At 35.5% G+C, this 23062-nt stretch overlaps 3 protein-coding genes across 4 annotated transcripts; all 3 read right to left on the bottom strand.

The window, feature by feature from the left end:
- Positions 1 to 1744: 1744 nt before the first annotated feature.
- On the bottom strand, positions 1745 to 3495 carry LOC126693489 (uncharacterized protein At5g39865). Its single transcript, XM_050389478.1, has one exon. It carries the CDS (start codon positions 3095 to 3097, stop codon positions 1874 to 1876), a length of 1224 nt encoding a protein of 407 aa, XP_050245435.1. The 5' UTR covers positions 3098 to 3495; the 3' UTR covers positions 1745 to 1873.
- Positions 3496 to 9380: 5885 nt separating this feature from the next.
- LOC126693486 (pentatricopeptide repeat-containing protein At2g35030, mitochondrial) lies at positions 9381 to 13485 on the bottom strand. The gene is made up of 2 exons (XM_050389476.1): positions 10681 to 13485; positions 9381 to 9483 (listed from the first exon to the last, which is right to left on the bottom strand). Exon 1 carries the CDS (start codon positions 13074 to 13076, stop codon positions 11103 to 11105), a length of 1974 nt encoding a protein of 657 aa, XP_050245433.1. The 5' UTR covers positions 13077 to 13485; the 3' UTR covers positions 9381 to 9483; positions 10681 to 11102.
- Positions 9387 to 22471, bottom strand: LOC126693488 (uncharacterized). Of its 2 annotated transcripts, XR_007645380.1 has the most exons (3): positions 22050 to 22471; positions 15787 to 15878; positions 15337 to 15683 (listed from the first exon to the last, which is right to left on the bottom strand). XR_007645380.1 is itself a non-coding variant. In XM_050389477.1 (2 exons), exon 1 carries the CDS (start codon positions 22229 to 22231, stop codon positions 22085 to 22087), a length of 147 nt encoding a protein of 48 aa, XP_050245434.1. In that variant the 5' UTR covers positions 22232 to 22471; the 3' UTR covers positions 9387 to 9483; positions 22050 to 22084. The 2 variants fall into 2 exon arrangements, 1 of the variants encoding a protein (XP_050245434.1); XM_050389477.1 differs by lacking the exons at positions 15337 to 15683; positions 15787 to 15878 and adding an exon at positions 9387 to 9483.
- Between the last annotated feature and the right edge of the window lie 591 nt (positions 22472 to 23062).

The following is a 23062-nucleotide window of genomic DNA, read 5'->3' as shown; positions in this document are numbered from 1 at the left end:
GGAAGAAGTAAGCTTCCAAGATATCTGCTGCTAAAGACAAGTCTTCTGAAAGTTCCAAATGTTCTCCTTTCAAAATTTAATTCTAAGAATCCAGATTTAATCACAAAATACAGCTGAGAATAGAAGAAGGTTGCTTGCTTTTTTCATTCAGAGGCCAAGCCTGTTGTTGGCATTAAGCAAGAGTTGAATCCAGTCTTTCGAACCAGACAGGTTTTAAGTCTTTAAATTTCAAAGGCCATGGAAAGTTAATCCAGATTATTTTCGCAATGAGGGCATATTAGAAATGAAGAATTGGTGTAGCTCTTAAGGTTTTTCATTGCAAAAATTTATTCTAAACCAGATATTATGGTACAGCTAATACATACACAAAAAAAGTAGCTCTTTTTCAACATAATACAACTAAAAAATTAAATCACTGCCAGTTCCAAAGAAAATCAAGGTTTCCAGCTACTACCAAAAAGTTTGCTTTTGGTTTAGCTATGACTACTTAGCACCTACCTCTCTACCAAACGCTGCAAATTAACATGACAACAGCACATGGGAGGCAACTGGATTTCCAAGAGCACATGGACCTTTGGCTTTTAGGTCAAATATAACCACCAAGAATGGGATACTAGGAAATGTTAAATGCAAAAGACATACAGACAATTGCCAGCTTGAACTCTTTACATGTTATAATGATTAATGACTTGACATTTCACAGCAACACAGTATAAAATCCACCTTTTTTTGACAAGTAATGCAATTCTTATTGATATCAAAAAAGAGAATCGCCCAAGTATACGGGTACAGCCGGGGACCATAAAATCAATCACAAAAATTACACGAATCTTTCACATATAAACAGACATAAAGACAGACTATGCAAAACTGAGCAATGAAAGCCATGAAAACATTGAAAAGTGAGTATCCAACTTTTGCTTGTATAATTTAATTTAAGGTCAAGAAAAGTGAGCAATGAAAGCCATGACTATTTATTTATCTTTTGCTAATCAGTTATTTGGAACTCTTTTATTAGTCCCTTTGTTTCACACTAGATGATTACTAGGATATAATAGGTTGGTTAAATGCTAAAGGGAAAAGTCAAAATGAAGACTTCATGCTCAGAATGAGTTTGATGAATCAATAGTACAATCCTAGGGGCACCTGACAATTATTGCCATTGCATTATACTAAGCTCTAAAGTATGTGCAGAGACAAATGCACTGAAACACAACCGCACACACTTGTTGGGTGTTCACTGTTCATAATAGATTGAATGTATATATAAATAAGGAAAGCTTTCAGCAATGCACATGGGGAGACACTCTTGAAAGCTTTCATAAGTTTTGGCCTCTTCTAAACTTATTAGTTATTACGTCCTGTCTATGATATTTAGGAATGCTTCAACAGTCTTTACTATAACTCCAATGGATAATGAAGAGCCTTCTGAGTTTAGCAACAAAATTACCAAAGTGCAAAATGCAGCATGAAAGAGTCCATTTTTAATATAGCCAACTAAATAATTCCAATCAAGAGTCTAACAATCAAATACACAGAATACAATTTCTGCTCCCATAAAGATAAAGAAACAACCACAAAGACCTTAAAATATACAGACAAGTTTCACAAACTCAAACAAATGGATAATTAAATTTTAAAAGCAAAAATGCCAGGTTCTATTAATATTGTTCAGAAAGAGCATTAACGATGAAAACAAAAGCATAATAATATAGACAGATGAAAAGAAAAGAAAAAAAAAATCTCAAAGCAAAACCTAAACATATATTAATTCATGGCAATCTAGTGGTAGCACTACAAATAGTAACATTTTATAGAATCTCAAAACATAATCCTAACAATATATGCATCACTTATTGGCATCCATACACATTCATGAGCAGCAACAACCTGGGCACCGTATCAACCCGTTCTCGTTGCAATCTGGGCACCTTTTCAACTCTCCTTCCTCCTCTTCAAACACCTTCCGACTGCCATTGCAATTTGGACAAGGCACGAACCTCGCATCTCCACACCCCACGCATACAGACCCGGGATCCCTCATAGGAAACCCTTCCAAAAGATTAGACAATTCTCCAACTTCATTGAGTTGCTTAACCTCCTCTGCACCCCCAACATACTTCCCCCTAATAAACACTTGTGGCAAGCTCATTGCTTTCCCTCCAAGAGCCCTTTGCAACTCCTTTCTATACTCTGCATCCATTGATATGTCCCTCTCATCTACCGGCACTCTAAAGCCCCTAAGTATCATCCTAACCGAACAACAATCCTCATAGGTCTTTCTAATTCCTCTCAAACTTGTAAAGTAAATCACAACCTTGTCTTCACAGCCAGGCAAACTATACCAACTATTGGAAAATGAATAACTACCAGTCATGGGACTAGACCCCAATGATCTTGCTATATCTTTAGGGGAAGTAGCATAGTTCAATTGCCTGGATGACAAGGCACGCCTATAGCTAGAAACCACATTGGGGTCCATTTTAGACAGCAAAGCTTCCTCAGACAAATGCTGCCAAAGTGGTTTCACTGGAGACGATGACTTCAGAGACAAAAGTTCAGATTTTTTCGTAGATTCAATTAAATCAAACAGTTTTGGCACTGACCCATCAGAGCTAGGGTACCTGCACGAACTGGGTTTTTTCTGTATCACAATTGGGCGGTCGAAAATTGAAGAACTGGGGAGTTCACAGTCGTCTTCGAGACCATCCATGAGTTCCCAGGTGTTGATTACAGAGACAGGGGACAATGAGTGTTGTTGTTCTTCTGGGTTTGGGTTTGTATATGGGTCTGGTTGTGGGATTGGAGTTTTAAAGGTAGGATTTTGATGGGGTTTAGGGGGGTCAATGTGGAGGAGAGAACCATAGGTGGTGGAGGTGAGAGAAACAAGGTGGCGGGTGTCACCTTTTCTGAGAGGTGGGTGGTGGACAAGTGAGGTTGGGAGAGAGAGAGGTCTGGGGACTGGTGGTGATGAATTTGAAGAGTGTGAGTGTGATTGTGAAGCTGAGGCAGAATATGAGGATGATGATGGTGAAGGGTTAGATGATGGGAGTTCTGCTGAGAAATGGGTGTTGGGTTTTGAAGAAGAGCAACCCATGAATGAAAGAATGAGTGATTGAGAGAAAAAATGGAGATAAAGTGGTCAACTCAAACTCAAAACTCCAAAAAAGTGTGTTCTGCCTTTCTCTCTCAAAACCTTTTGGTTTGGATTTGGTTTGTGTCTCCTTTGAGAGGCTTTTTGTTTTGAGGGGATGGTTTTGTTTGGTTTTGGGAGTGTGCTCTTCTGGAAATTGGAAAAAGGCCTTTTTGTGGGAATTTTTTGATTGCTTAGGAAGAGAAGAGATCTCCAGAGAGAGAGAGAGATGGGACTGCTTTTGGAGACATGGAGGGAAGGATTGGAGGGAAAGTGAGAGAGAGAGAGAGAGAGAGTGAGGATAGTGTGTTGGTGATAAGGAGCTTTCAAGATGGGTTGGGTGTGGGGGTGGGAGGATTCGATGAAATCAATGTTGTTATAAGGATCTGTTTGATGAAATCAATAATTGACGGACGGTTAAGTTTGCTTCTTGGGGCATTATTATTACTTATTAGATTGGAAAGATTTGAATATATGGTGTTTTTGGTTAATGCTTCAAAGAATGTGTTCTTTTTCTTTCTAATAATATTTACATTTTCGGAAAGTTCCAAGAATTAAATACGGTTGAAAAAATTGGCTGGTATGTCATACTCAGATGAAACAATTTTTTTTCTCAAAAAAAAGATGGAACAGAGTTTGAGCAAGAAAATATAAAACATTAAAACCTTGATTGGCATTTGTGGAAAATATGAAATAACCAACATTCATGTATATTTTGCGGAAAGAATGCAAAAGATCTTTTTCTGTTTCGATTTTTGTACCTATGAATACTTGGCAAACCATACTTAATTTGCTCAGATCTGAATGGAGTATTTGATACTTTTTCTCTTTATTTTTTTTTTTTTTTTTTTTTGAAAGCTATTTGATACTTTTTTTTTTAAATTTACCAAATGTAATAAATTTCTTTTTATATTATGAATTACTCAATTCCATAAAAAATTGAAGCAAGTCTTACAGTTTTTTTTTTTTATACTAATTTCATAATTATGTTTTAGGTTACACTTGAACTCTACCTAGATAACTATACTAAAAATCAATTGGTATTATGGTTTGATAAGTTAAAACGGTCTCTCAAGACAAAAAAAATTACACATCTTGATATAAAACAGTGTTAGTTATTCAAATTCAATCATAGTTTTTCAAATTTTGGCTCTTTTTAAAATATATGAAGATATATGCACTATGCATTGTGCAAATGCCGTTGTTTTTTTTTTTTTTTTAACAGGAAAATTATAAATTTATAACTTATTTCTATTTCTAGTTTTTTTAAGTCTTCTTTTGGTTAGAAGGAGTCAAGTTCACTGTTCACAGAAGATTTTGTCTTCAAGTTACTCGCAAAAAATCACGTGAATTTTAAATGCAGTTCTCCGTAATGGAAGCAATTAAAAAATAAGCAAAAGGCAGATTGTGTTACAGCAAATTTATTTTATAAGTGGATGTTGTTAGATTTTGCTTTTCTAACTCTGTTCTAATTGGCTTGTTCATTATTCAAGCATATCTGATTGGTAGCAGTTGAGCCCAGCTTAGCATTCCTATAAACAAAATCACCCTATTAGTTTTAGAGTGCAAAGTTCGGATTGGAGATTTTTCACCTCAATTTAATCTTTTTAGGTTGAAGAATTCTCAATCTAACCCAACCAATTACATGTATAGAAACCATCTCAACACATACTATTCGAGTTGAGCATAAATGTTTCATGCCTTGTAAAATTGGAATTTCATAATTTTCTTTTTCTTTTTTCAATACATTATTATGATATGACTAAACTATATTCCAAATTCGTCAAAAATATTTATCAAAATACCAAAAAATATTTTTTTTAGAGAATCAAAAAACCAAAATAAGTTAAATATATAAATAAATAAATAAAGGTTAATAAAATAAACTTATATATGTTAAGTTGGGTCAAATAGCTTTAAAAAAAAAAATTAGTAGCTTAAATCCAACCCGTTCAAAAAAATTGTGAACATTAAACAAAGAGAAATGTGACCATAAGAGTATGACATGATCCTAACCTTTACTCTCACCCAATACACAATGCTTTGGGGAGTGAAAGTTCCATTTGGACCAAAAGCCATTGGCTACTACTTAATACATCAAGATCACTCCCATAACTATCTTATTACCTGTCTCATTCTATTAAACTAAATGAGTCATTTGAAATGTCAATATGTATGAAATTTAGTGATACTTAATATTTTTGTGATTTAGTGATACTCGCTAGTTTGCCAAAACAAGAAAACTTGGGTTCCAATTTGTACACTTAAGATAAGAATAATTTTGATGTAAAGTTACAAAATCATGTTATGACTTTCGGTATTACATAATTGTGATGAGATCAAACATTTAACCCAATTTAACATGACCTTGTTGTTGTGAACTACTTTGTGATGACAAGTTATTGTCAACATTCAACCCAATTTAACATGACCTTGTTGTTGTGAACTACTTTGTGATGAGAAATTATTGTCATCCTTTTGGCAATGTCTCTCGTGGAAATGATTAATGTGTTATGCTATCTGTTCTCAAAGAAAGGGGCGCTTATGGAAGTAAAAGCAAGGAACAGTTTCTCATGAAAGTTTTAATTTTCCCTACAACATCTAGCTAACGCCTTGCTGGATTGAATTGGACATGAACTGAAAGTTTCTCTTAATTGATTATTTAAAAAGAAGAATACTTTAGTCAAGTCTAATTCGTGTTGCAAATTGTAACAGGGTTGTTGGATTCATTAATATTTTTTTTTTTAAGTAAATGTCGAACTTATTGAAACTTTGCAGGAAAAAAAAAAATAAACTCATTGAAATCTTGAAAAATTACACCAACACATAATTACCATTTGAGAAGAAATTATCCACCCCAATGCTATAGATAGAAAATCGAGTAATGCAAGTATGCTACAAATTTTATTACATAAATCTTATAAATTACGGTGTCAACTTTCAAGTACAAAACCGAAAAGGAAATTAATTTATTATGTTATTGATAAAAGATGATTTTATAATCATTGTTATTTTTTTAATTTATTTCCACTCTTTTTAGTTTCTTAGAACACAGAATTTATAGTGAAATTAAATGAACAAATGCAATTTTTTAGAAGACTTGTCTAATCATGTTAAGCTTAACCTTTAGGCTAGGCAAAACTATTTCAGAATTCATGACAAGAGGAAAACTAAAATCTATTAGGTTAGACTAATCTTAGATTTCTTTTTCTTTTTCTTTTTTCAAAATTTCCTCTGCTTGCAGGATTTTAATTCATATTTCGTACCCATCCAGTTGGTACTTTATAATTGTGCTAAGAAAGTGTGTGCATTTTTCCCAGAAAGCTGAAACAGTTAAAACTTAAAAGTTAAAACCACAAAACTTTTCTTCTTTTTTTGGTTTAATTTTCTCCGCGTTTCAGTATACAAACAAAGCTGAAAGCTTATTAGGTAATGAAAGAACGGTAGTTCCTTGTCAGTTTATCTGGCAAAATAAAAGGAAAAGCAGAAAGACATGATGAAATCGAAGCGAATAAATATGCAAAGGTTGCCATCATTTGCACCCCAATTAACATATAGAAATGGACACATGATAAGGTGCTGGACCACCACCAATTGAGGCCTAATGCCACCCAGACCAGACCATGACTCTTTTGTTTCAATGTGCTGCTCAGGCCTCTGGTACCAAGAGAGTCATGATCGCACCCACTTTATTGTTATGCTATTTCAAATTTCAAAAGAGGGTTTATTTATTTTTATTTTTTTAACATATATAATAAGTAGTTAGACTATTTCACTTTTTACCCATAAAACACCCGGAAACTCTATTGACTAATAGTGTGGTAAATAGAACCTGAAATATTCAGATTTATAGTACGTCCTTTAAATTTATTAAGCTCACCACCCGAGTGTCTTCGAAGGGACGAAGGAAATATCTAAATTGTTACATGCACAAGTAGCGCATCATATTCAGCTTCTGACACACCATGTTCACGAGCCAAATGCATCTTTTAATTATCAAATGCTGACAAACAAGCTCATGCTTAGCTTTGGAAGATTTGCGTGGTAAGTGACTTGGTCAATGTCATTATCAAGTGAAGCCAGCAAGCACTAGATTGGTTAACGTATTTGTCTTGATCATGATAGTCAAAAAACAATTAATGTTGGTTTGGCATGTTTGTTCAGGTTGTATTTAAGAGACGATATCTAGCGTTTGGGATGCATGCAATATCACATTCGTGACGAGTGTGGGCCTAGACGATGTGAGTATGATGCCATATGCATTCAAAACGCTAGATACTTTTTCATATTCTATAGCATGCTGCTATAGGTACTTAACAATATGGCAATTGAGCCTTTAAAAAAAAAATGATATGGAAATTGAAAACATGTTCCAAGTTTCAATATCATTCTGCCAATATAATTTATACATCAAATTATAATATAGAAGAGAAAAGTAGGATGATTTGTGGTCTTGTATACCTTAGCTTCACCATTGCTTAAAAATTACAGAATAAGAAGAAAGGAGCAATACATAAAACCCAAAAAACCCTTAATCACAGCCCATTCTCAAAATGCTAATAGCAAGAGTGGCTACAATAGCACCTTTGGCACCTCACCTCACTAAAAGAAGAGATATACCTTTGAATAAACTTTTTTTAGAATTGCAGAAAAGGCTAATTCTCCAACCTTTAAGCACCTTAATGATTGTAGTTTGTTGCACTCTTACAGTTGCTCAGATTCCCACCTGATGAACCATAGCTTCAAAATAAGTAATAAGTCATTTGGTAAGGAGGATAATTAATCACTGTAGCCTACCCCCCAATATAATTTAGTTGATCATATATCTCAAATTAGTAAGCAAGCTTATCAAAGCATAGAAACAAAGCTGCTTGCCTTTTCACCTCAAGCTTCCTTGAATGCTCGATTGCCTGTGCATGTTTTTAGCAATACATGCTGCATCTTTATCTTCTTCTTCTTCTTTTTCCATAGGGAGACAAGTAGTAAAATTTTTGTGAGAGGTAAACTCAAATACACAAGGATTATACAAGAGAATCTCATAAAGAAGTACAATGTAAGGTTTAAATGAATTACAAAATGAACAACAGGAGGGATAAAAGCTTTACCAGTAATAGTTGACAACTGAAGCAGAAGAGAGTAGCAAAAGAGATAAAGGCTTGTGTATTCCCTCCTTGAGGTTTGTATAAAGGCTTGTATAAATGAGTGGGAATATTTTTGTTTAAAATTAAAATCGTTAAGGAAGTTTCATTGTGAGAGGGTATATGACTTATTTGTTGTATTTATAAAAACCTCAAGGAGAAAGTATCTGGTTTGTTCATACTTTATAGGGAGTATCGTTTTGTGAAACCTCAACCTCAAAGAATGTTGATGTAGATTATTCATCATCGTTGAATTATATATTATAGTTGACAAATCCAACGTGGGCAATTATTTATGCTGGTAGTGCTTGTACTTTCTTTCGAGTAAGGAAGGATGAGAGTTGGGATTAGGTTTAATCATAAGAATCAATGACCTAGAATGATCATTTACTCTGTTTTTTGTTAGTGTCAAGTGCAGTGTCCTAACATTTCTTCCAAAGTTGTATGGAATTGGTTCTAAGAGATACGAAATATTATGCGAGGAAGTCGTGCATAAACTCATATTAAACTTATATGTAGTACTTTTTTTAGGATGAAATTAAGAAGATTTAATAGAAACGTCTGAAACTGTTGTATTATTTTATATGTCGTATTTATATAATCTTTTAAGGAGGGAATATTATTTTGTCTATAATTTGGAAAGGGTATCATTTCATAAAATCTCAAGAGACGTTGGTATCATTCACCAATGATAATCCATAGTCCAAACCACTTCAGGCTCAAAGCTATTAAATAATACATTCTGTAAACAACAAAGCCAATAAAAAATTTGCCAAAATGAGGGAAAAGCGAGCCTACCCTGTCTAAAAAGGGCAAACTAACTACTTTCATTCCCTAAATATCATACATGACAAAAAAAAAAAAGGATTAGACCTTTATTTGGAATCCAAACTTTAATGTTTCTCTTTTTATCTATTTGAATAACAATCCCCCAGTAAATGGTGAGTCTTCAGAACACCACCAAACACAATGTCATGCAGCAACCAAATTGGAGCATCAAGACATCGTCACAGTTATTTGTTATACAACCTTGTTGTAAACTCTGCAGAACTGGTTTCAAACCGAAAGCACCAATTCAACAAACACCCCACCACCCCCCCCCCCCCCCCCTCCCCCTTCTTTTCTCTTCAACTACTGAACTTAGATGATAGCTTTAAATCCCCAAACCATGTATTCAATCTCCTCTCTTGTTTCCAATTGGCCTTGGCTGATCTGTCCACGAAAAGGGAAAAAAAATTATACTTAATGCAATCTGTCATCTCAAATTTCAACTGAATCAACAGAACTATAGAAAGCTAGAATATTAGCAGAAAAACCTTTTTAATCACTAGGTAGTCATAAATACTGATAGTAGTTTTTTCCCTGTAGTAATTCATCTTCTTTCCTTTCATTATGCCTATAGTAGCTAATGACAGAATCAACAACCAAAAGTTTGACTTTGAATTTATAAGCCATATTTTAAATAAACATGTTTACGAGGAGTGAACAAACAAGTAGGATATGTATTTTCATATAACTAAGATAAGGCATGCATGCAGCATAGAAGTTTAAAACATAAAAGAATCCCAATGTATACTATTATATATGAAGCAAGTGCTTGCATGCCACGGAGAGTATAAAACTAAAGGGGCGGGCGGATGTAACTCGCTGAATATATATCTATCACAACAAAATTGATTGATAGTTCTCTGTCCCATTAGTCTAGGCCATAGTCTAATTCATTAGCCTCTCTCAAAAGTTAAAACACAGAGAATGAATACTGTTTATAGTTGCACTAAAGATTTTGCATTTTATCAGATAGATAATGATTAAAGTGCTCCATGGAACAAACACCGCTAAGGTACCTAGTACCGTACATGTAGAATTAGTACTTTTTACGGTTACAGACTATAGGTTTTGCCCTATATCAGATGGACATAGATTTAAGTTATATCATTGAAAAGTGAAGAAAAGCTTGCAATTTTTCCAAGTTTTTATATTTCATCTAAACACTTGCTCCTTGCAATTGAGCAAATCCCATATATGACCCACAAAGTTACCAGACAAAAACTCAAAAACCACAGCTTTTGAACTGATGAGATGACCATATCCATAAATAATTCAACAAGCCCATCATAGGAAAAATAAAAACAGAAACAATTATAGGGAAATCTCACAACTTTAGAGTGATATAACCAAACAGCTATAGTTTTGCATGGATCAGCAAAGTAAAACAGGAATTAAAGAGACAGAGAAGGATATATTACAATACATCACAAATAATCAGCATGGTAGAGAAATATAAGAAATTGTAATAACCAAACAGTTATAGTTTTGCAAGGATCAACAAAGTACGATAGGAATTAAAGACACAGAGAAAGATATATTACAGTACATCACAAATAATCAGCATGGGTTTTAGAGACAAACCAGAAAGCTTTGGACTTGTGAATTTGACAGTCCAACCAGCCAACATGGAAGGATCCCATATCACCAGTTCTAAGAGAGCCAGCAACCTCATCAGCAACTGTCAAACAAGAAGAAACCTACCCAGACAGAGCCACCCACACCGTCTTTGCCATCCATAGAGTCATGGCCCATGGCGTCGCCATTGTCTCTCTCTCTGTTTTGTATAAATGAAAGGAGGGGACTTTGGCCCATAAAAGTGAAAAAACAGTACAACATTACCCTTCTCTCTCCAATTTTGGTTCATTTTAACTTATAAATCATCCTAGATGAACAAAGCATCATCCAATTGAATATGGCCGACTAATAGGTAGATGCTCCTAATTAAGCATCATTTCTACATGTCACCTATAGTAGTACCATCAAACTTTATGCCAATTCAAGTCTTATGTTATTGCAAAATCCTCATCCACTATCAAATCATCATGTGGTACATATCCAACCTTCTTCATTTTTCCATGAAGATCATGAAGTAAAGAACAAATAAGCTCAGATTGACCATTAGAATCACCAACTACAAACACATATGGTCTATTCCCAATTTCTATCCAACTGCAACCAGGTTGCTTTTTCAACCCCTTATCCTTCATTTTCAACCTCATATTGGCTGCTTCCCTCCATTTCCCAGCTGAAGCATATATGTTAGACAACAATAGATAAGTGCCTGTATTCTTTGACTCCACTTCTAAAAGGTCTTTTGCAGCTAGCTTCCCTATGTTCACATCCCCATGAACATTACATCCAGCAAGTAGAGCCCCCCAAATAGATGCTGATGGTTTGTTCCTTAGCCGCTTTATAAAATCAAAAGCCTCTTTAAGCCTCCCTGCACGGCCACAGAGATCAACCAAGCATGTGTAGTGATCTTCTCTCACGATTATGGACCCATCTTTCACAAGCTCATCAAAGTATTTTAGCCCCTCCTCCACCAAACCAGCATGGCTACATGCTGAGAGCAACCCCACATAGGTGACATCATCAGGCTGGACCCCTAATTCCCTCATTTCATTAAACAAACTAATTGCCTCTATGCCACATCCATGGTGCGCATAAGCTGCAATCATGCCATTCCAAGAAATCAAATCCCTATGACTTGTCAGCCCATCATCAAACATCTTTCTAGCAGCACCCAACTCTCCACACTTTGAATACATGTTTATGAGTGCTGATACCACAAATGCACAACCTTGATAGACTGTTTTACTTATCATCTGATGAATTTGTTGTCCCTCACTAAGACCTGCTAGATCACTACAAGCACCCAAAACTGTTACAAAAGTTCCCTCATTAGGTTTCACCCCATCGGCCTCCAGCATTTTGGAGAAAATCTTCAAGGCTTCTTCACTTTGCCCATCTTGAATATACCCTGTGATAATCGCAGTCCAAGATATGACATTCTTTTGGGGCATTTCATTAAACAACTTCCAAGCCCTACCTAACTCCCCATTCCGAATAAATCCCGTAATCATGGTATTCCATGAGGGCATATCCCTCTCAGGCATTCTCTCAAACAAGCTAAGAGCCTCATCCAACTTCTTATTCTGCGCATAACCGGTAATTATAGCATTCCATGAAACCACATTCCTTTCAGGCATCCTATCAAAAAGTAACCGCGCCTCCTCAATCCTACCATTTTTTGACAAACCCGCAACCATTGCTGTCCATGAAATCACATCCCTCTCAGGCATCCGTTCAAAAAACCTCTGTGCCTCATCAATCCTCCCACATTGCGCCAACACCGTAATAACAGTATTCCACGTAACCACATTCCTCTCTGGCATCCTATCAAACAAGTCCAAAGCCAAATCAACTTTACCATCTCTCGCATACCCATCAATCATTGTGTTCCAAGAAACCACATTCTTAACCGGCATCTCATAAAACAAACTCTCAGCTTCCTTAAACCTTTTCAACCTTACATACCCACCAACCAAAGCAGTCCAAGTAACCACATTCTTCTTAGCATCCACTCTATCAAACAACCTCCTCGCCTCCTCAACCATCCCACGCTTAACATACCCCGTGATCACCGTTGTCCAAGTGACCACATCTCTCTCACACATTTGATCGAACACTCGGCGTGCATCCCCAATTCTTCCCTCTCTAAAAAACTTAGTGATCAGCCAATTAGTTCTTGCCAAATACGAATTGGCACTAGAATCTCTTCTGGGTATCTCAAATTTGGCCATTCCAGGCATATTCATCGAGTGATAAAGATCAATTCTGGATCTTCCACAAAAAATCCTAAGATTGCATAGTAATGGAATAACATATTGGACACAACAGCTGAAAATGGGTGATCTAAGGATATTGCTGAATTGTCTCACTGTCACATTGGTTGATACTCGAAAAATTGCTAACATTTCAAGCTAGAAACTAATAATCCCTATTACTGTATCCCATGAAAAAATGCTAACATTTCAAGCTACAAAGCTTTTAGCAAAAAGTAACTCTCCTCTGTTTGTTTTGAAGTAAAATATTTTTATTTACAGTCACAAACCCACGAACCCAGCCACCGCTGCGAACCCACAAACCACCCAATCACCCACTGCAACCCACAAACCCAGCCACCCACCGCAATCCGAAAGCCATCCAAAAACGAAGAAGAAAACTTACGGAGGGTCGAACCGAGATTGTGTGGGTGGAGCACACTATGGCGGAGGTGGATTAGGCGATGAGTGTCTTCGACGAATTGATGGGTGGCTGGTGATGAGTGGCTCGGTGGTCTGGTTTGTGTGGGAAGAGCGAAGAGTGAGAGAGGGGGCAGTGTTTGTCGTAGAGAGCGGGAGAGTTGTATGAAAGATAAAAAATAAAAAGTGTAAAATTTTACCCCTTTTGACTGTAAAAAAAATTACAGTTGGCCAGATTTACGCTTAAACAAACATGGTAAAATATGTAAAATATTTTTCATCAAAACAAACTAAACATAAATAATTTTGAAATACAATCTTTTATCTTATATTAAGAAGCTGAAGGGTCCATTGAGATGATGACAGGTGTCTATTTTTAGACACGTGTCATTATCTAACCGGGTCCAGTATACTGGATACACTAGACCTAAACTAAATCCTTATACAAGTGAGAAAGAGTATTTTATTTATTTTTTAATTAAATATTTCGCTAAAGAAATCTCATTGTGTATTTATAAAAAGTTAAAATCCTCAAGGAAAAAGTATCACGCTTGTTCAAACTTTAGGGAGTATCATTTTGTGAAGCCTCGGCCTCAAAGAGAGTTGATGTAGATTATGAAATCACCATTGAATTATATATTATAGTTGACAAATCCATTGGGCGCAGCTATTTATACTGGTAGTGCTTGTACTTTCTTTCGAGTAACGAAGCATTAGAGGTGGTATAAGTATTAGGTTTAATCAAAAGAATCAATGACCTAGAATGATGATTTACTTTGTTTTTTGTTAGAGTCAAGTGCATTTCTTCCATGGTTGTGTAGAATTGTTTTTAAGAGAGATTTTTTTTTGATAGATAATAAGAGTTTTATTGATGAAAAAGAACAATGTGTTTACGATTGTAAACACACTGCCCTTGAAACAGATACAGTCAAATCATAAGGAAAGACTAATAGAGTTACGGAAATTAGACAAGGCACTACAATGCGGAAGCCCCCAAATACGAGACCACTCAAACAAAGTCCTAACAAGCAAGGTCTTCAACTTATCTATAGAACTCTCAACGTCCTCAAAAGTTCGGGTATTGCGTTCCTTCCATACTAACCACATAAGGCAAGCTGGTACCAAATTCCAAACCTTTGAAGAGTAAGTTCCCAACCAATTCCTCCAAGCAAAAAGAAGAGAAACAATAGTGTCCGGCATCACCCACTGAACCCCAAACACACTAAGGACCTCACTCCACAAAGCAGATGCAAACTTACAATGGATCAAAAGGTGATCCACAGTCTCCTCATCACACCTACATAAGCAACACCAGTTGACAAGGGGCAAGGTCTTCTTAACTAGATTATCAATAGTAAGAATCCCACCCCTAGCAACAGTCCATAAAAAGAAAGAGACCCTTTTAGGTACCTTTACACACCAAATGCTCTGCCAAGGGAAAGAAACAGAAGGGGCTTTCAATAAAGCAATATAAAAGGATCGCACATCAAAAACACCATTACGATTCAATTGCCAGATCAAAATGTCCTCCCCCTCCCCACTAGGAATCCTGGCAGAAACATGCACATAGAAAGAATAAAACCTCCTCAACTCCCCTTCATTAAAATTACGACGGAAACGGAAGTTCCAACTCCTACCTCCCCGTCTGGTGCAAAGATTAACATGTCAGAAATCAGAGCTTCCTTAACCACAGCACATGCAAACAATTCCGGGTATAATTCCTTCAAAGGAGTAGGACCGCTCCAAGGATCATGCCAAACCCAATGTTAGGAAGTCAGTGCATAAACCCAATGTTAATCCATAATTCCTAACCACTTCAGGCTAACATGATCAAAGCTATTAATCAAGGCATTGTGAAAACACCAAAGCCAATAAAAATTTAACCAAAATGAGGGAAAAGGCGAGCCTACCCTGCCTAAAAAGGGCAAACCAACTGCGTTAAAAAAAAAAAGGGCATACTAACTACTTTCATTCCCTAAATATCAAAAATGACTAAAAACAAGGATTAGGCCTTTATTTGGAATCCAAACATTTATGTTTCATTTTTATCATACAACCTTGTCAATTTTACAGAACTTGTCAAACCTAAAGCACCACACCAATTCAAACCACCCCACCCCCCCTCTCTCTCTCCCTCTTTTCCCCCATCCCAATAACAAATATCAAACCTCTTGTATAAAGTATGTCAAAGCTTTACAATTTGTTTTAAAATGGAAAATGAATCATAAACCATTTAAGAAGATTTGCACAGAGTATTCAACTACTGAACTTAGAGAGGGCTTTAAATCCCCAAACCATGTATTCAATCTCCTCTCTTGTTTCCAACTAGCCTCAGCTGATCTGTCCACGAAAAGGGGAAAATATTATACTTAATGCAATCAGTCATCTCAAATTTCAACTAAATCAACAGAACTATAGAAAGCTAGAATATTAGCAGCAAAACCTTTTTAATCACTATAGGTAGTCATAAATACTGAGAGTAATTTTTTCCATGTAGCAAATTCACCTTCTTTTCCTTTCATTATGCCTAAGTAGCTAATGACAGAATCAACAACCGTAAGTTTGACTTTAGAATTTATAAGTCATATTTTAAATAAACATGTTTATGGGGAGTGAAAAAATAAGTAGGATATAAATTTTCATATAACTAAGATAAGGCATGCATATATACAAGTACACTTATTGGTTGAAAGAATCTTCTAAACGATGGCATTCTATCTTCAATGATAATAAATCCAAATTCACATTTGTCCCTATCATTTATATTGGCTATCATTCAGAAAGACAATGAACTATTCTGTCTTTACATCGTAGGACAGAGAGGATAATTCAAATATATTGTAGATCATGCACACAATGTCATAGTAACTCATACCGAAATTTTTTTTTAAACAAAATAATACTTCACTTCTCAATATGATTTATTTGGAGGAAGCTTAACGTAACTTAAAATCAAAATATAATAAGGTAGTGGGGTGAAGCAACTTAAGGCCGGTTTTTGGCCATACAAGAAGATCCTCAGATTTTTCAATTTGTGAAACATAAAAAGCACGTGCACTGTTTTCAATATTCATCCCTTTCACATCATTTTCACAATAAAACTGTATAAGATCTCAACCAAGCCAGTATGCTTTTACACAGTTCATTTTCATCAATGAGAAGACATGTTTAAGATCATATAAAAATGGAAATTGTTTTATTGTGCATATTAAAGAGGTATGAGTAGCATCTAGGATGGACGCATTAATGTATAAGGGGACCAATTTGTCATAAGATGTAGAAATAATGGGACTAGTACAAGGAAAGAAAAATAGTAGAGATGGAAAATGAATAGTATGCCCAAGTTGTCTTTTAAACCAAGTAGCATTTACTAGCTATTTTTTCAAGTCATAACTAACTACATTTCAGAGTGTTTGATGAGGTTCAGAAGTATACTGCAGGCTAATTTTGTAAGAGACCGTGATGAGAAAATTAAGCACTATTAGAGGTTAACTTTGTTCAAGCAAAAAACAAGGTTTAGTTGTCTTGCAACATAATAGCCACAAAGACTGAAAGCCAAAATCAGTAATGATTTTTGACCAGCTAACATTCTTACTTTTAAAAAGGCAGCTATCAGGACCATCAAAGATTGAATAGTATGACTATTAGCTAACATGAACACAAAGTTGTAGGGGCAGACAAAAGTCCTTCAAGACTAAAGAAGCAAACATAAGATGTAAGATCACGTGATCAGAGCCCCCTTTTGTGAAGCTATACTCAATATATTGTGACAATAAAACTAATAAGTTGAAAATCTTCTTGCCTTTTTAAACTGATCTTTAGTTCTTAGGGTTCATGATGAAACCCACAAAACCACAAACTGGCTGACGCAAGACAACCAAAACAAAACTAAAACAACAATAAAATAAAGGGATATGACCTAGGAGTAAGCACCTAGGCCTTGCTTGGAGTCAGCACCAAGCGGAGAAATCACTAAGAGTCAGCACTTAGGGTGGACCTGGAGTTAACACCAGACCAAAGAAAGACCAAACGACTATTTTTTTCATTCATCAAAATATCAACTGTCCCTCAAGGAGTACAATAGGTTGCTTATAAAGGATTGCTAAACCCTAATTTTAATTGACTAGGAAACTCTAATTGCCTTATTACAAAAATAAACTTGCTTCTAAATTAAAATACTAATAACCCAATAAACTAATAAGACCTAAAACATAAAAATACAATTGATTTGCAAACATAAATAATACTAAATAATAATCTTCTTGCGTCTCCCGCATCATTCTCCTCTAGTTGGAGAAAACTCGACCTCAAGTTCTAAAGCGTTGAAGGACTAGGATGCTGACAAGTAACACTTGCTTCAAGTCTAGAATCACCTTAAGGAGCATAGAGAAAAGAAAAATATTGAATTCCATCATGGCAAACTCTTCTGAAATAACAAAATCAATGTGTGGAATCAACATAATTTTATCTTGAACCATTGGAAGTACTATGTTATCCACTTTCTCCACTTTAGCAAACTGTTTGTCTTCATGCACCATGGAAATGCACCATGGAAGGCTAATCAAAAGCAGATTCATTAGCTTTGAATATCACATCATGTGCACCCTCTAACATGATACTCTCCTTAGAAACCATCTCTTCACCTTGCTGCTTTTCAATAAATTCATTTCCTTGCACGCATGTTAAAGCAACACTTGTCGAGGCATGTACGTCTATGTCAACATTAGACTTTGGTGTTGCTTGAGGATTCTCCACGACCAAGATATCATCATCAATTTTGTCTTCTATGGGGGCAGCAATAAGTTCATTGTGATCAATTATCCTTGGTTTCCCAATTGAATCAGTTTGAGTCTTCGTTTGCTTCATCTGAGCAATCCTGTCTTGAACATCTTTCATGAGCTTTACAGATAATTCCTTTAATTCCTTGGTAGATAATTCCTTGATAGATTGTTCAAAAGTGCGCCGAGGACATGAAATGGGATGAGAATTCATCGTATTTGCTTCAACTTGAAAAGTGTCACACTGAGATTAGGATAGATACTTAGCTCGAAAGTATGGTGACAAATACTCATCACAAAACTTTTCTTTCATATCTTCCCACACACTAATGGTAGGTTCATACTTTGTATAGCAGAAATATTCAAGATTCTCCCAAAATATTTGTGTTCCACCTTTTAACTTCAACTTTGCATACCTAACCTTTTTGTTATCTGCAAAATTTGCTTACTTAAAGAATTGCTTCATCCCAGTCATCCAGTTGACAAAATCTCGTGGATTAGTTTTACAACCATCAAAATAAGGTGCTTCTGATATTACCATGATTCTCTAACATAGTTGGAAGTTGGAACAAGAACCTGGGTTGCTGTGATGTTCTCCGAACAGATCGTTGGAATAGGCTTCTAAGACTATTCTCTAAAATAGTTGCTGGGATTAGGTAATGGTCTGGGTTATAAAAGTGGGTCGGTTTAGCTTGATGGCTTAAAAAATAAAGAGAATGGGTTTAGACAAGGCTAGTGGGTTACCTCATGACATCTAAACGATGGAGACTGATTAGATTGCAGTTTCGTGACACTGGGCAAAACTGAAATCATGGTGGCACGGAAAAAAGGTGATGGTGAGGACAACCAGTTGAAGCGGCGGCTCATGGAGGTGGTGGTGGTGGCATGCGTAGCAACTATCGTGAAAGGATTCGACCCAATCTGAATGTGGTGGTTTGTTGGTGGTAGTGTGGCACGATTGCAGCAATGGGCTCTTATTTCTCTTCTCTTTGTCTTTGTGGTTGCAAGGGATTTGGAGACTTGATTGTGGGATTTTGGATTGGAGTCTTTGATTGGCATGAATATCTAGTCTTCTGATGGGTAGCACAACTATAGGACAGCTTTTTGGTACTGAGCAAGAAAATGACAAAGACAACTTTCTAGTGGTGAAAAACACGGCAATGATGGGAATTTTTTTTGGGGGGGTGTGTGTGATTTTTCTAATTCTTTCCTGCGGTGATACTTCAACAGATCGATGTTTGCTCTGATACCAAATATGACGCAGGACAACCAAAACAAAACTAAAACAACAATAAAATAAAAGGATATAACCTAGGAGTCAGCACCTAGACCTTGCTTGGAGTCAGCACCATTCAGGGAAACCACTAGGAGTCAACACCTAGGGTGGACTTGGAGTCGGCACCAAACCAAAGAAAGACCAAACGGCCATTTTTTTTCATTCATCAAAATATCAACTCTCCCTCAAGGAGTACAATAGGTTGCTTATAAAGAATTGCTAAACCCTAGTTCTAATTGGCTAGGAAACCCTAATTGCCTTATTACAAAAATAATCTTGCTTTTAAATTAAAATACTAATAACCCAATAAACTAATAGGATGTAAAACATAAAAATACAATTGGCTTGCAAACATAAATAATACTAAATAATAATCTTCTTACGTCTCCCGCATCACTGGCACTTGCCACATGGAATGCCCTTATAACACAAGGGATTCAAGCACTTGCCACATCATCAAATTTCACTTAAGTTAACCAAACTGACTAACGGATCTAAGCATAGGGGAGTGAAGTATCACAAACATACCATAGGGTACCTCTATACCATAGGGGTGGTAGTTGCATTCTCAAAAAGAAAGTTAATAAATAAACAAAGAGGACATAAAGCTAACAAACTTAGGACACAAATGAATTCTTACCTACCCGATCATAACTGGAAGCTAATGTGCATTCTTGCACATACCTAAACATTAAGCATTCAACAAAATATGCATACTGAAATCTCCTTCACACCCTTCAATCCTCCATGTTGATTTTATTATATCAAATGCCTTTAAGCTGGATAATGCAACAAAAAAAAAGTCATAGTTTCCAACATGCTCTTATCCTTTTCAAACCTCAACATGGTAGACTATGTACAAGAAGACATGTATTTAAAAATTTCATACCACATCAATTGGTAGCACACTATATCATCTCTCATGCAGCATAGAATTTCAAAACATAAAAGAATCCCGATATATACTATTATAGATGAAGCAAGTGTGTGTATGCCACTGAGAGTGTAAAAATAAAGGGGCGAATGTAACTTGTAGAATATTTGTCTATCACAACAAAATTGATTGATAGTTCTCTATCCCACGAGTCTAGACCATACTCTAATTCATTAGCCTAGATTGTATTGTCTCTCAAAAGTTAAAACCCATAGAATGAGTACTGTTTATACTTGCACTATATATTTTGCATTTTATCAGATAGATAATGATTAAAGTCCTCCAGGGAATATACACCACTAAGGTACCTATTACCATAATGTAGAATTAGTACTTTTTACAGTTACAGACTATAGATTTTGCCCTATATCAGATGGACACATATTAAAGTGTTCTGTGGAACATACACCACTAATGTACCCTGTACCCTACAATTTTCAACCATTGGCAAATAATACAACAGCAATAATGTATCTCCAATTTTTCCCTCTTCAATTTATATCTATTTCCAATGGCTGCATAAGTATATTTATGCTTATTCTTAAGATTAATCTCAATCATTCCTGATGCCCAGACAGCTTTTAGTGCTGCTGAACAATTAAACTCAAACTTCATGTATTGGACAAAAGAATCATTATTCTTTGAGCAATTCACAAATAAAAAATAAGGTTGTCTCTGAATCTAAAATCTCCTACAATAAAGTTGTTGCCACAGCATTTGCTTACCTCAAAATCATCATGCAATTTCAAGAACTGCCTATTGAAGAAGGCGGCAGCCAATTTCAAATTCCCACTACCGGACTCAAAGTTTACAAAGCCGACAACATCTAAAACTTCCAATTGATTAAGCACACGCGTATCATCAGTAATGGTTACAAGCCAAAAACCAGAGTTGTTCAAAACAATGACTTTGCCAAACTTCACAATCAACAATAAGCATGAAAAATTATTAGTAAAAGAATAGTCAATTCTTTCATTTCCAACAAAACCTACATCCTTTAGATTCTGTCTTTCATGCACTACTAAGGATTCCACTAAAATTTCTTCTTAGGTGTCATCAACATTTTGCTCATTGCTTTTCTTTTTATTTCACTCAATCTTTTCCTTTCTTTTCTGGGTTGGTATTATTTTCCCTTTGTCATTAAGATATGTTAGTTGTCAGTGTGTCCAAAATATAACAATTCAAGAACAAAAAATTGATTGTATAGCTCCACTTAGTTACCAAGATGTCATTGAAAAGTGAAGAAAGCTTACAATTTTTCCAAATTTTTATGTTTCATCTAAACACTTGCTCCTTGCAATTAAGCAAATCCCATATATGAACCGCAAAGTTCCCAGACAAAAAGTCAAAAACCACTGCTGTTGAACTGATGAGACGATCATATCCATAAATAATTCGACAAACCCATCATAGGAAAAAACAAATACAACAACAATTATAGGGAAAGCCCACAACTTTAGAGGGATATAAGAGGTTGTACTAACCAAACAGTTATAGTTTTGCAAGGATCAGCAAAGTAAAACAGGAATTAAAGAGACAGAAAAAGATATATTACAGTACACAACAAATAATCAGCATGATAGAGAAATATAAGAAATTGTAATAATCAAACAATTATAGTTTTGCAAGGATCAAAAAAGTGCAATAGTAATTAAAGAAACAGAGAAAGATATATTACAGTACATCACAAATGATCAGCATGGTTTTTAGAGACAAACCAGAAAGCTTTGGAGTTGTGAATTTGACAGTCCAATCAGCCAACATGGAAGGCTCCAATATCACCGCTTCTAAGAGAGCCAGCAACCTCATCAGCAACAGTCAAACAGGAAGACACCCACCCAGACAGAGCCATCCAAACCATCTTTGCCATCCACAGAGTCATGGCCCATGGCACGGCCATTGCCTCTCCCTCTCAGCCTCTCTCTCTTTGTTTTGGTTGTTCAATGTTCAATCAAAACCCAGTAATTGTTTTGGGATTCAAAGAGAACCCATTTGAGGATCAGCCCCTTTGTTTGGAAAGAAACAAAGGAAATCAGAGTTATACCCAGAGAGAATTCAAGAGGTGAAGTGTAAAGAAAAGGAAAGAGCAAATGAAGTGAAGGGTCAAGTCAAGAATGTGGCTACGTGGGGTATAATTTATTGGGTTTGCTTATAATAATTGGGTATGCTTGGTTTCTTTCTTTTTGCCGTCCCTTACTCCAAAGTCCATACTATATGTCCCACCCCACCAACAAAGAAAAGGCGCTATCTGATAAGATAAGGATGATATCACATATTTAGTGATGACAAATTTTGTTTCTCCAAAAAAAAAAAAATGATGACAAATTTTAATGAAAAATAAATTTAATGTGTTATATAACACTATAAATTTCTTCATATTTTAACTGTTAAACTTTTATTAAGATGATAAATTATGATAATTAGTATCACATCACATTCATATGAGTCCATCATTGAACATTTATTATTCATCATTTACAACATTTAATTATTTTTTAAATAATTGTTAAGTTTCAACTTAATAATTATAAATAAAAATTGTGAAATTTGTTTGATAAATAAAAGAGAAATTAGAAAGAAGCTTTTATGATCACCACATACCCTCGATGCAATGATTACTTCATAAGTATAAGTACTTGTGAGGTGTGGGAGGTAAGAATCGGGATTCAAGTATTCAAAAAGGAGTTTTACACACACGCATATATGTTTAGATTAAGTTATAGTAGAATTC

Source organism: Quercus robur, chromosome 7, assembly GCF_932294415.1.
Source record: "Quercus robur chromosome 7, dhQueRobu3.1, whole genome shotgun sequence".
Taxonomy (NCBI): domain Eukaryota; kingdom Viridiplantae; phylum Streptophyta; class Magnoliopsida; order Fagales; family Fagaceae; genus Quercus; species Quercus robur.
Note: the sequence above shows the minus strand (reverse complement) of the source record. Positions and strands in the feature narration are given on the sequence as shown.